The sequence below is a fragment of the Antechinus flavipes genome, chromosome 4 (genome assembly GCF_016432865.1).
Source record: "Antechinus flavipes isolate AdamAnt ecotype Samford, QLD, Australia chromosome 4, AdamAnt_v2, whole genome shotgun sequence".
NCBI lineage: Eukaryota > Metazoa > Chordata > Mammalia > Dasyuromorphia > Dasyuridae > Antechinus > Antechinus flavipes.
The window spans coordinates 102158175-102172496 of NC_067401.1; the positions used below are offsets into that span (position 1 = coordinate 102158175).

The window sequence follows — 14322 nt, forward strand, 5'->3', positions numbered from 1 at the left end:
GTAAAGATTTGGAGTACCATTATCTGAAAAAAAGAATCTTGTGCAGCTGCAGAAAATTGAATCACATGAACATAGATCTTAAGCTGAAAGGACCTCAGAACCTAACAAAGCAGCTAGTCCTTTACACTATTACAGGCACATTAAGTAGCTCGCCCATGGATACACAAGGAGTCCTCTGGTTCCTGAGTGCTCTTCCCATGGCATTGTGCCTCCTCAGATGGTGTAAAGAACTTCTTTAAAAAAACATTTGGGGTGGGGCAGCTAGGTAGAGCAGTGGATAGAGCACCAGCCCTGAAGTCAGAAGGACCTGAGTTCAAATGTGGTCTCAGACACTTAACACTTCCTAGCTGTGTAACCCTGGGCAAGTCACTTAATCCCATTTGCCTCAGGGAAAAAAAGGATAAATTTAGGGCAGTTAAAAATGGAATAGATTAACTTGTGTGAGAATTTTTCATTATTGGAATTATGACTCTCAATAGAGAGTGAGGTTTTTTTTTTTTAAATAATTATAACTTTTTATTGACAGAACCCATGCCTGGGTAATTTTTTACAATATTATCTCTTGCACTCACTTCTGTTCCGATTTTTCCCCTCCCTCCCTTCATCCCCTCCCCCAGATGGCAAGCAGTCCTATACATGTTAAATATGTCACAGTATATCCTAGATACAATATATGTGTGCAGAACCGAACAGTTCTCTTGTTGCACAGAAAGAATTGGATTCAGAAGGTATAAATAACCCGGGAAGAAAAACCAAAATGCAAACAGTTTACATTCATTTCCCAGTGTTCTTTCTTCGGGTATTATTATTATCTTTGGTCACAAATTTCTTCCTCCACAAGTCTGAGAGATAAACTATCCTATGTTCCTCTAATTTATTTATAATGAGAGTGAGTTCTTTTATGTGTTTGTTGGGCATTTGAACTCAGCAATCTTTCAATTCCTTTCCCTAGTAAAGTTTCTAGGATTAATTTTGCATTTTAAAGCTATCAGTACTATTTTTGATGTCTTAAATTAGTTCCTGTGTTTAGAAGAAAATAACTACTTCTTAAAATGTGGTGAATAGTGTCAAGTCATATCTAGTATTAAAAAAAAAAGTCATACCATGAGTTTTCAGAAAATTATTGCTTTGTCTTTTCTTTTTTCCTTTTTTTAAACAGAGGAAATCGTTTGATGTTGATTCTTACTATGTGTAAATGTGTGTGTGTGCATGTGTATGTGTGTATATATTCATGCATGTGCCACAAGCAAGAATACTATTAGTTGTGATTTGAGGAGTAATTGGAATATCTGGATGTGGTGTAGAGTTATTGAATTTATATATAGATATATACCTGTGTGTGTATGTATATTAGTAGTGTGGATTGAATTTGTAACACACACATATGTATGTATGTGTATGCATGTATTAGTAGTATGGATATCTTCCCAATCTGTGAAAATGTTAAGAATGTTTTGTCTTTTGAATTTTCTACAAAGTTGGTTCAAATACATTATGAAAAAAATGAACAAGTAGGGTTCTTAAAAAAAAAATTCCAGTGGATTATATCATAGATTGTGTTCTGGTCCTTGTTAACTAGATCAGTTGTATAATTGTGAGCAAAGTATATAACCATCTATATCTTAGTTCTCTTATCTACAAAATGGAGGATAAAAGGGAATGAGCAAAATAATCTTAAAGATTCTTTCTTAATTAGAAGTCTGATCTGTTTCTCTCTAGTGCTCATGTTTGAGATGACTAGAGAATGCAGTGAGGCAGACTGTCTTGATTTCTCTATTACATTTCTGATAGTCAATACTTTTCTGATCTAGTCCTTCAAATGTTCCTAAGATGGCTGAACCAATGGATTCAGGGGAGAATTGTCATGTGAATTTGAACCAATATTGACTCTGTAGGCTTCTTTAGATTGGTATCAGTTGGTTCTTTAAACCAAAGGTCCAATAGGCCCATCTTACTCTATTCTCCCAACTCTATTTCTAGAGAGGAATCTGTGTCAGACAAAGCAAAGGGTTTTTTGTTGTTTAATTGTTCCAGCTATGTCCAACTTTGTGTTCCCAGTTGGGGTTTTCTTGGTAAAGATACTGGGATGGTTTGTCATTTCCTTCTCTGGCTCATTTTATGGATGAGGAAACTGAGGCAGAGTGAAGTGATGTGCCCAGGATGCCATGACTAGTAAGTGTCTCAGACCCTATCTGGCATTCTGTCCACTTTATCATCTAGTTACCCAAAAAGTAGAGAGTAAAAGTGCCAATTATTTCTCCATAACAACCCTTGGGAGGTAGGTGCTGTTATTATACCCATTTAATACATAAGGAAATTGAGGCAATCAGAGGTTAAGTGCCTTGTTAGGGCATATAGCTAAAAAATGTCTGAATCAAGTTTGAACTAAAATCTTCTAATTCCAGGTCTGTGCTTTTAGTCACTGTACCATTTAGCACCAGGCCCTGTCTTGTTCTCTCACGGTTGTAGGTCCAAAAGGCTGAGTGGTTTTTGGAAATATCTCTGGCTATGGGTACATCAGTCCTTGTCTAGTCACATGGTCTTGGGCAAGTGGCCCAATCTCATTGTGATTCAGTTTCCTAATATCAGATGAGAGTTATGGAATAGGGGTCTTTTAAGATCAATCTAGCTTTAAGATTGGAGGTTTAATATGTGCAGAGCTAGGCCTTTCAAAATGGGGTTGTCCCTACTCTGTGATTTTAGGAGCTCCTGAAAGGTCACCTGCTCCAAAGTATATTTTTTCTACCTGCTGATTAATCTTTGAAATTCCTTTATAAGAACAGAGCTTTTAATTCAACTACTAGAGATAAGATTAAAGTGAAAAATAACCCTTGGAGAAGCAATTTTTAAATTCATATTGTTATGAGGGATTAATGGGGGAATGAAGGTGAGAGCAATAAGGGACTGCATCTCTGAAGGGGCAGTGTGTGTCGTATAAAAAGAGGATCTCTTGGGACTACATCATAATGTGTTTAGACTTATCCTAAATATAGTAATAGTTTTAGAGGTAAAAAAACTCAGTTGTATTTTTTCTGGATAGGAAAAAATCAGATTCAGATAAACTTTAAAATTATGGTAGTTTTTCTTCTCAATCAGCATGATAAGTGATGAATTTTTCTTTTTTTTGTTCACAGATCCTAGAATACAAGTGAGTGAAGATGTGGAACCTCTTATGGTGGCTCTGTTTAATCAGCTGCTGGTTGAAGGCACAACTGTGGAGTTCCAGATGATAATGCAGCATATTCTCCAGGGACTAGAGATCAGTAATATTTGGAGACCAGACATAAATGTAAGTGATTCTCTTATCTGTTTCTAAGGTGTTTGGCTTGTTTATCTTTTCTGAGATACATATTTATTTATTACCTGATCTTTATACAAATGAGAAAACTTTTGAGATGTTATATTCTGTATTCATGTTTTGCCTTTGACACCTGTTGGCCGTGTTATTCCTGAGCACTTACCTTTTCAATGCTTCAAGCAACTCTCTTGAGAATATAAGTTGTAGATCTTTATTGGTTTAAGAAGTTCCTTTTTGAGAGCTCCTTGTAATGATAAATCAGAAGTCTGATAAAAAAAAAGATAGTAATGAAATTGATCTGTTTTATCTTTTGTGATCTCTTATCTTTTTCTAGTTATGAATTCTTCTCAAACAACTGATCTGAAAGGAACATATTGCTTTCTGATTTTCCTAATAGTTCTTATAAAGTTCTTCCCTCAAAAGTTTATATTGTTGGAGTTGTCTACTGGACTACTATGTTTTGCTGCTTTTGGATCCTGCTAATTTACTTTCTTTTATTGATTTTTAATATTTTTTGGCAAGTACCAATTTGCTTTCACATTACTTACATTTTCTATGGTATCTCTCCCTTCTGACTCCATCCAGAAATCATTCCTTTATTAAAGAGTTAAAAAAAAAAAAAAAGAAAAAGGAAGTAAAAATTCTCCAAACTAACCAACATATCAGAAAGTTTTATGATAGATATAGTCTTCCATACTCATGGTTCCCCACTTCTGCAAAGAAATATTGCAAGGTATATTTTTATATCTTTTTGGAGAAGCCAGCATTCAGTTTTGATTATTTTCTTGTTAAATCTTCCCTACACATTGTTATAGTCATTTTTGTTCTGCTTCCTTCATTCTGCATCAATTTCTATAAGTTTTTCCATGGTTCTTTGTATTATGTTCATTATTTCTTACAACATAGTAATATTCCATTGTATTAATCTGCTATAATTTGTGTAGCCATTCTTAGCTGATAAATCTACTTTGTTTCCAGTTCTTTGTCACCACAAAAAGTGCTGCTGTAAATATTTTGGTATATATGTGACCATATTAAAAATTGTTGCCCTCCTTGGAACATATATTTATTAGTGTACTCTTTGGGTCAAAGAATAGAAATTCAGTCACTTTCTTTGCATATTTCCAAATTCCTTTTTCACACTGATTGTGTTAATTCATAGCTCTACAAGTAGAGTTCTAATTTTTCTTTTTAAAAAAAATTTTTTTTAAATTTTAAAAAATTTATTTATTTTTAATGCACATTTCTTTATGAATCATGTTGGGAGAGAAAAATCAGAATAAAAGAGAAAAATCATAGGAGAGAGAAAAAAAAACAGAAAAAAAAGTGAACATAGGATGTGTTGATTTACATTCAATTTCCATGATTCTTTTTCTGGATGCAGATGGTATTTTCTATCAAAAGTCTATTGGGATTGCCTTGGATGTGCCCATCTTTTCATAGGCCATTCAATGTTGACTATTCTCATCTTATATTATCTTTGCCAATTTATTGGATGTGAGGTGAAACTTCATTCAGTATTGTTTTGACTTGCATTTCTCTTTTTTGTGATTTAGAATATTCATATGGTTGTTAATAGTTTATAATTCCTTTTTTGAAACCTGTTTATATCCTGTGACCATTTGTCTATTGGGATATAGCTTTTGATGTTAAATATTTCTGTAATTTATACATAATGGATCTCAGATCCTTAATCAGACATTAGATATAAAGATTTTTCCCCCCAGTGTGATGTCTTACTTTTTTCTTAGTTGTATTATTTTGTTCAGATAAAAACCTTTCTAATTTTCATAAGTTCAAAATTATCTATTTATCTTTTGTAATTTCCTCTTTTTTCTTTGTCTGATTAAGAATTTGCTCCCTATCTTTAGCTATGAAAGATATCTAATCTTCTTTTAAAATATTATTATCTTTAATATTCGGGGCACATTCCATTTTAAACTTATTGTGGAATGCTTTAAAGTGTTGGTCTAAACATAATTTCATTCAGAATGCTTTAAAATTTTCTCAGCAATTCTTTTCACTGGTTTTATTTAGGTTTTCAAACATTCAATTGCATGGAATTATTATTTCTCTTTCTTCCTTATTTAATATATCCCACTGAGCTGCTTTTCTCTTTAATGTTTGATGTTTGCTGCTTTGTAATATAATTTGAAATCTGGTTGCACTATTTCCCCTCTTACCTTTCTTTGTTATTTCATTTGATAATCTAGGTTTTTTGTTTCCCCAAATAAATATCATTATTAGGCCTACCTCTATAAAGTATCTCTTTGGTAGTTTAATTTGACAAAAACCTAAATGTATAGATTAACTTTGGTTGTATTTTTATTTTCATATATTAGAATGGCCAGAGAATGAGTACCTTTTAATTTGTCTTCTTTTATTTCTGAAAAATATTTTGGAGTTGCTGAATATTCTTTTGCAAATCATTGATGGTAGCTTTCATTAAAGTATTAATGATTTATGTAATCTCTTAAAATTCTGAGACAAAATCGATTCTTTTTTACCTTGTCCTATAACTTTTACTATTCCTTATATTTACTGGAATCTTTCATACACACATACACACACACACACACACACACACACACACACACACACACATGCCTCAATGGTTTACTTATGGCAATATATTTGTTATAGTAAGATCTTTAAAAGTTTTAGTTATATTATTTGGTTATAGTATGGCACTTACCTACTTAATGATATAATGGACAACTTATTCACCCATACAAAGAAACTGTGTGTTATCCATGCCCCTTGATGTCAATATTATTTTGGAGTTTTATTAATAGGAACTTCTTGCAATGTTTCTTCTTAAGATGGATTCATTTCCTTCTTTTTGCTGCTTTTTTTGCCTCTTAGGGTATTTTGTCAGCTATTAAACTGATCAAATTGCTACTTAAATGTCCTTCAAATGGAGAGAAAATAAGATCTTTCTGGGTAGTCTGCCCTCAGATAATTTCAGCTTTAACTGTAAGTATCTTGTTTTTTGACACATTTATTTAGTTCTTAAACCAGGGGTTCTTAACATGGGAGTCCATTAGGATGGTGGGTTGTTTTTAATATTTTGATATCTGTAGTTCTACATAATTGTTTTCCTTTGTAATCCTGTGTGTTTTATTTTATATGTTTAAAAACATTGTTTTGAGAAGGGACACAGAAAAGGTTAAGAATTCTTTCCTTAAATAATACCTTTCCTTTTTTGTAATTGCCTACTTCTATGGGTTAAGACAAAAGAGAAAATATATAGTTTATGTCTTTTGGATAATATTTATTCTTTGAAACCATGATATGAAGGAAATTAGCATAAGAAGAAATCCTTACTATGTATGTGCAATGTATAAAGTGCTATTATATCCATTTATTAGGATATGATGGATTGAATCCATAGCATTAATGAGTAAAGAGGGCAGGGGAAACAATCTTGGTTTTTATTAGTCAACATTCAATGATCTGAAAGATAGACAGTATAGTATAGTGAGCTGTTCTTGGAGTTAGGAAGGCTTCTGATAGATTTTAGATGTAAATCTATGCCTTTGGTCACTTCTTTGTTCCCTAGATAACTTTCTAAATTTTTAAATCACAGATGAGTTGCTGGTCTGCCTTCAGCAGAAGCATTTCCGTATTTTGCATTAACATCAATGAAATCACAGTTCTATCCATGAAAAAAAAAAGTGGTCAGAATAGTAAAAATATATATACCAAAAAATGGAGACAGCTTGTTTTCTGCTGATATTGCCAAACTCAGGATAACTGAGAAAAGATCTGAGGAACTCTGCTACTGCAGAAAAATTTGCTGGAATTAATAGAAGTTGAATCAGTAAAAATTTAGTGTGTAATAAGAAAGTAGATTTATTTAATGGACTTGGATTCTTTAGATGGGGAGTTATTGTTACATTCTTATGAAAATGTCATAGTTTGGCACCCTTGAGTACACTTAGTCAGCCTGAAGAGATTCATAATGGATCACAACTTATTTTATAGCAAAATTACTATGGTTTAGTTTGGGAATAAGAAATGTTCCTGTCTTCTAAAGAGCCTAAAATTAATAGTTTCAGCCCAAGTTTATTGAGCAGTAATAAGAATTACCACCATTGGCTCCCATTTAAGTTCTTTAGTATACAAGAGAGCAGATTATCCCCATCATGAAAAAAAATACATTATTAAGTACTTCTTCATATATTTTCTTAGACTGTCCTAGTTTCATTCTGTTTAACTTCTGTTAGAATATGAACTACTAATGTAATCTTTATCTGTCTTTGGGAAGCAATAAACTGGGAAAATATTTTTACAGCCAAAGATTCTGATAAAGGCCTCATTTCCAAAATATATAGATAAAAAAAAAATTTGTTTGTTGAAAATGTAACTTGTGTTTTGTGTGCACTGAGACTAACTTTCTGGTTTCATGTTTTGAGATATTGACAAACTAACTCTTTTATAAGCAAAGGACTTCTCTTCAAGGTGGATGAGCATAGTATGTTGATAACAAAGAAGGCAAAGTTTATTTTACAGGCCCTAAAAGCTTATTTACTAGTCTCCTCTATTTTTCTTAATTGCCTGTTAGCCTATTCCAATTTGTTATATTGGTTTTCATTTTTCTCTTTACTATTTGCATTTTTATCTTTGTATTTTGTTTTCTGAAATGGAGTTTTCCTTTTCTTTCTTTCTCTTTGTCATTTCAGTTTCAAAACAAAGAGGCTTGTCAGGACCAGTCCTTGCTTCTCACTGTTGTTGTGCCCATTTTAGATACAGTGGCTTCTTTGCTTCGTCAAGGAGAAAGCATAATTAAAAACCCGCATCACGTCAGCTTGGCATTCAGTATTCTTTTAGCAGTCCCTTTGGATCACCTGAAACCTCAGGAATACAGTAACATCTTCCTAGGGATACATGAAGTCCTCTTTTCTATCCTGCAATGTCACTCAAAGGTAAGAAGAGGATAGGGACCAGGACACTTTATTCAGTGTTATTATTTTAGAGTTACAGAGTTTTAGAATTGGAAGAGACTAAACTTAGTCACAAAGAACTAGATCTGGGGCTAAGGCTTGCTTCTCCTGACTCTCAGTTCAGTGATATTTCCCCATAAGCCATACTTTTTTTTTTGTTATTTAATTATTTTAGTCATGTTCTACCCTTGTGACCCCTTTTGGGCTTTTCTTGGCAATGATACTTGGAGTGGTTTTCCATTTCCTTCTGCAGTGGATCCATTTTGTCAGATAATCAAAGGTTAAGTGACTTGCCTAGTGTCATATAGCTAGGAGATGTCTGAGGCTGAATTTGAACATATCTTTTTGACACCAGGCCTAGTGCTCTGTCTACTGAGTCATCAGTTTTTTTTTTTTTATGCCATACTTATTTAAAATTAATAAGAAACATTAACAAATAATAAAATTATTACAAAGCAAGCTTTTTGACACTTCTAGATAATTACCCCTATTTGTTCTTTTGGGGAATAAAAGGATACTGAAGTAACTGAAGCATCTCATGTATATATACTCTTTGAATTCTTGGTGTAAGTGTAGAAATAATTGGTCTTGAGTTTTAGTCTTTAAAGTAAGAAATAAAATTGAGAGAACAAGTAGATGTGACTATTACAAATGAAATTGGTATGTATAACACATGAGATCATAATCAGGCCTCTTTCCCGCCATGTTGTTTCAAAAATTAACTTAAAGTTGAAGAATTGAAGGTGCTGTAGTCTTGAACTCAAGTGGTTTTCAAGTGAATTTGGGTACTCTCTGCTTCCAATGCATTGTGCTTGATAACAAAGATATTTAAAAATTATGCGGATACAGTTCTCAGAAGTTCCAGTCTAACAAGGATGGATATGACATGCATACAGATAACTCTGAGGAAATGTAGTTCTGTAGGGGCAAAGAGTAACTCTCAGGGCAGAGGGAATGGAGGTCCTCCAGCAGAAATCTCTCTCAACATCAGGGATGGAATAGGCAAAGCTATAGAAATTGAATAGTAGGGTGGCAGTGGAAATAGACAGTGGTTAGTTTAGCTTGAATTTAGACTAAGTTATATTCTAGTTTGATAGATAAATAAATTGTGAATAAATAATGAAAAAAAATTAAGTACTTGAAATGTACAAAGTCAATTAATCAGTGAACAATCATTAAATGCCTACTATTGCCAGGCAATGAACTGACTATTGACAATACAAAGAAAGGCAAAAGACAGTCCATAAGAAGACAGCATGTAAACAACTATGTACAAACAAGCTATGAATGGGGACATCATCAACAGAAGAAATGCACTAAAAGAGGCTTTGGGACAAGCTTCCTGTGCAAGGTGGGATTTTAGCTGGAACTTTAAAGAAGCCAGAAGGCATGAATGTGGAGGGAGAACATTTCACACATGCATTTAAAATGTCCTGGGTTAAGAGATGAATTATTTTGTTTGAGGAACAGCAAGGAAGTCAGTGTCTTGGAATGAAGTATAATACATGGAGGAGAGATGCATTTTCATTGCACTGGAAAGGTAAAGGGAAGGCTAGATTATGGAAAACTTTGAGTGCCAAATGGAATTTTATATTTGATTCTGGAAGAATAGGAAGCCACTGGAACTTCTTGAGTAGGAGTGTGCCATGGTTGGATTTTCACTTTAGGAAATTATTTTGGCAGACGAGGAGGATGATTTGGAGTGGAGAGACACTTGAGGTAGCAGACCTATTAGCAGGGCTGTTGCAGTAGACCAGGTGTGAGGTGATAAGGATCTGTACCAGGGTAGCAACAATATCTGAGGAGGAAAGAGAACAAATTAAAGAGATGTTGCAAAGATGAAATCAATAGGCTATAAGCACAGATTGGTTATGGAGCGTGAGAAATAGTGAAGAATTGAGGATGATACATGGGGGAGTGGGAGGCTTGATAGTTACAGGAAATTTTGGAATGGGTTAGAGAGATTAGGAGTAAGATAATTAATTCAGTTTTGGACATGTTGACTTTAAGAAATCTATAGGATATTCAGTTCAAGATGTCTAGAAGGCAGTTGGAGACACAAGACTAGAGTTCAGCCAAGAGATCAGGGCTGTATAAGTAGATTTGGGAATCATCAGTATAGTGAGGATAATTAAATCCATGGGAACTGATGACATTACCAAGAGAAGTAGTGTAGAGGGAGTAGAGAAGAGAAGAAGGCATAAGATAGAAACCCTTAAGACACATCTATATTGACAGTGTCAGAGAATGCATACAGGTCAAGAAAGCTGAGAATTTGAATGAATAAATAAGGCAGTTCCTCCTTTCAGGGAACTCATATTCCAGTGGGGATATTGCACATCAGGTTTTAGGTACAAGTCAAGTGGAAAGGTTCCATGGACTTTAAGGTGCAATGGCAGAGTATGTCTTTTGTATGTCATTTAAAAATTTTTTTCTTCCCTCCCTCCATTGACAAAATTTTTCCCCTTCTCCCTTCTGTCTCCTTTCCCCCAGAGGGTGGAGAGTGGGAACAAACCTTGTAATAAATATGCATAGTGAAGCAAGCCAAACTCCCATGTTGGTCATGTCCAAAACTTCATCTTATTCTACATATTTAGTGTCATTTTCATTGATAATTTCATATCAAGAAAGGCAAAGGGAACAAGTATTTATTAAGCACCTATGTATGCCAAATTAGGATAGTTAGATGGGACAGACAACTAGGCCTGGAGGCAGGAAGACTTGAGTTCAAATATGGCCTCAGACACTTGGACACTTACTGGATGTGTAACAATAAGTCTGTAAAAGGAGCTGAAGAAAATGGAAAATCACTTCAGTTTCTTGGCCAAGAAAATGAAGACTCGCCATGATGAAAAAATGATTAAACAACAAAACCACGTGCCAGCATCATCTTGCGCACTGGACAACCCTAATCTTATTTGAGCCTTACAATAATCCCTTTTAGTTGAGGAAATTGAGACAGAGAGAGATTAAGCAGCTTGCTCAGGCTCACACAGCCAGGATGCATCTGAAGCCATATCTGAACTTGGGTTTTCCTGACTCCAGGCCCACGGCACTCTCCATTGTGTTGTCTGGCTGTTCATCCATTCCTCACATTCCACTCTTTGACAATGCCACATGCTTTGTTGAAGAGAATTTCTTTTCTGAGTTTTTGGCAGCTGTGGTTGCATCATTTGTAAAAGCAATTACCACACATTTCCAAGGGGATTATTTTTCAGGATGCTGGCTTTGGAGATTGTTCTAAAAATGGGACCAGTGGGGTGTGAGTGCTCCTATTCCCAGGACCCTTTGCTCATTGAAGACAACTGGTCATCAGTTGCTGTTGATAGTAGAACTTTTCCATATTGATTTCTCCCCTTAATAATGGCTCGGATGCAGGCTGGAAGCAGGGTTAGTATTACAGGGAGCATTGCTCTTCCCCAGGCTCTTGGATTCAAGGTCTAGACTTCAATCTGGGTCCGAGAGTTGATGGTGGTGGTAGTGGTTTGAATTCTTGGCACATTCCCTCAGGGCTACCTTGCTGCTTTAAATTATATGTCATTGATTATATATGATATTTGAACAAATTCATTATTGCTGTAGTAAACCTGTTGAACATTGTCATCATTCCAGTTCTCTGACTCTCTTGATAAGACATCAGAATGTGATAAAAAGAGCTCTAAACCAGAAGTGATGAGACCCAAGGTTTAGTCTTGGTTTTGTCACTAGCGACTTGTGTGACTTTGGGGAGAACATTTCATTGCTGTGGTTCAGTTTCCTCATTAAAAAAAAAAAGTCAAGCAGTTTTAAATTAGATGATCTCTTTATAAAATCTCTTCCAGCTTAATAGAGGATAAAAGATTTTATTCTTGTTTTCCACTAATTAGGATATCCAGTTTTCTAACAAAATACTTCTAGCCCTACTTGAATGGAAATATTTTTAGGAATTAAAAATACTACAAAATTCTCTCATTCTCTGATTTCAGATGAGGGCAGTAGTACTTCATTCTGCATGTAGCATTATACTATTGAGTGGGTATATGCTTTTTATTTAATAGATTTTAAATCAAATATGAGTTAATTTATAGTCTTTCAACTGTTATTTTGCAGGTGATGCTGAAAGCTTTGCCTTCTTTTCTGAACAGTTTTCACAGACTGGTATTTTCAGTTATGCATGAAGGCCGTCAGAAAGACAAAGGTATTTCACATATGTAATATTGGGCATACAGTTTTGTATTGGTTTTGTATAAAGATATGACTTTTTAAATTTATGTAATGTTAAAGAAGAGCATCTCAGGTAAGTGCTCACCAAATTTTATTTGGATCTAAAAGTCAGTTCTTGAATTCAGGAACCAGATGAACTTTTCAGCTTTTGGGAATAGATAAGAAGTAAAAGGTTTTTTGGGGAAAACAGGCAGTGTTGCTCTAGGACAGAGCTTCTTAAACTTTTTTTATTTGTGATCATTTTTCACCTGAGAAATTTTTATGTGACCGCAGGCATATAGGTATATGAAATTGGTATAGAAATCAAACATTTACTGATAATAAATCATAATTTTGTGTCTTCCACATAAGGGCCTTAGATGGAGACTGAAATTTTAGAACCCTGATGTAGAGGGGATCTGTTGAAAGGTTTGAAGGTTCCAATAGATAGCTGAACCTAATTAGCCAGAAGTACTATTTGGGCAATATGAGGATGAAGCCAAAATGCCAGTGGCAGGAAAGTGGTGGTTCTCATACCTTTCTCTTGGCAAAGTCAAGGGGAACAGATTGTTTATTCCACACTGGAGTGTGTTTAGTAGCCCAGAAATCAGAGGAAATCTCAGGTTCCCATTGCTGCTTGTACCAAGTGACACTTTCTATGAGTATATTTTTCTCTTGAAGATAATGTGGTTTAATAGATCTAAGTGAGAAAACTGAAGTATGCTTATGTAATTTCAGGAAAGAAGGCACTGAAATACTAAGTGTCATGATAGAATACTTGGATTTTTTGGAGTCCTCTAGTTCCCAGCTTCTCAAACTGTGCTTTGTGACCTCATATGGAGTCTTGTAATTGAATGTGGAGGTTGTAAAATTATGATTTATTATCAATAAATATTTGATTTGTATGCCTATTTTTATATATTTATATACTCAGGGTCATGTAAACGTTTCTCAGATGAAAAGGGGTCATGAGTGGAAAAAGTATAAAAGCCGTGCTCTAGGTAACTGATAGAAAATGAATTCTCAAAATAAGGTTTTGCATTAACACTTTGCAATTTCATCAGGTCCATTATTAAACTGAGCTTGCATCTCTCATTAAGATTAATTCTTGGCTGATAAGAATTCTGACAAATTTATGGGGAGCCCTACTATTGCCCATTTTAGTAGTTTTTATTATTTAAGATGTTATTTTAAACAATTAATTGTGCACATAATCAAGTCTTGATTATCTTTGCCAATGGAAGAGAGAAGATGGTATAGATAACCTAAATCATTGTCCCCAAATACTTTGGCATTTTTATTCAGTCAGCAACTTACTCTCTTCTATGACTGTTCCTGACCCCATCCAACTTAGTATTACTCTATGAAATCTGGGATCTCTATGGGAAATAGGAAGCTAATACTAAGGACATCACAGATAATGAAGAGTTGATTGTACAAGCTTTCCTTACAAACAGTTTTCAATTTCTTTGTTATCATGTACTCTATAACATGTTAGATATGGTATTAGACTCTGGTTCTTTGCTCATTGTGCTTTAGTCTCATTATCGTGAATTTGCCAATTTAATTTTCTAAATTTTTTGAAATTATTGTATTGAGTAGATGTTTAGTTATATGAGACTTGTTCAAATGTATGCATTTGTCTTATTAAAATGTTACATGCTAGCATTATAGTCATAAGTGTACATATTGTTATACTTCAGAAATTAAGGGGGAAATATTAGATAAGTGAATTATTAGACTTGTGACTAAAGATTGTTAGAAATATCCAAATGCAACATTGAGAAGTTGGATTTCCTACATAGAACTCTAGAGTCTATAGGCTATACAAAATTAGATTAATTTTAAAAAACTTATATTAATTCTATATCCTCTTATTTACCCTTTTACTTTATC

General features: G+C 34.1%; 1 protein-coding gene across 1 annotated transcript in view; it reads left to right on the forward strand.

Moving 5' to 3' along the window:
• The window catches only part of URB2 (URB2 ribosome biogenesis homolog), a 46457-nt gene that overhangs the window by 13829 nt on the left and 18306 nt on the right, over positions 1-14322 (forward strand). Inside the window, exons 6-9 of the mRNA XM_051996573.1 lie at positions 3135-3289; positions 6164-6274; positions 7984-8226; positions 12334-12421. Of these exons, the coding sequence (XP_051852533.1) occupies positions 3135-3289; positions 6164-6274; positions 7984-8226; positions 12334-12421 (597 nt within the window). The remainder of the gene's footprint in view (positions 1-3134; positions 3290-6163; positions 6275-7983; positions 8227-12333; positions 12422-14322) is intronic.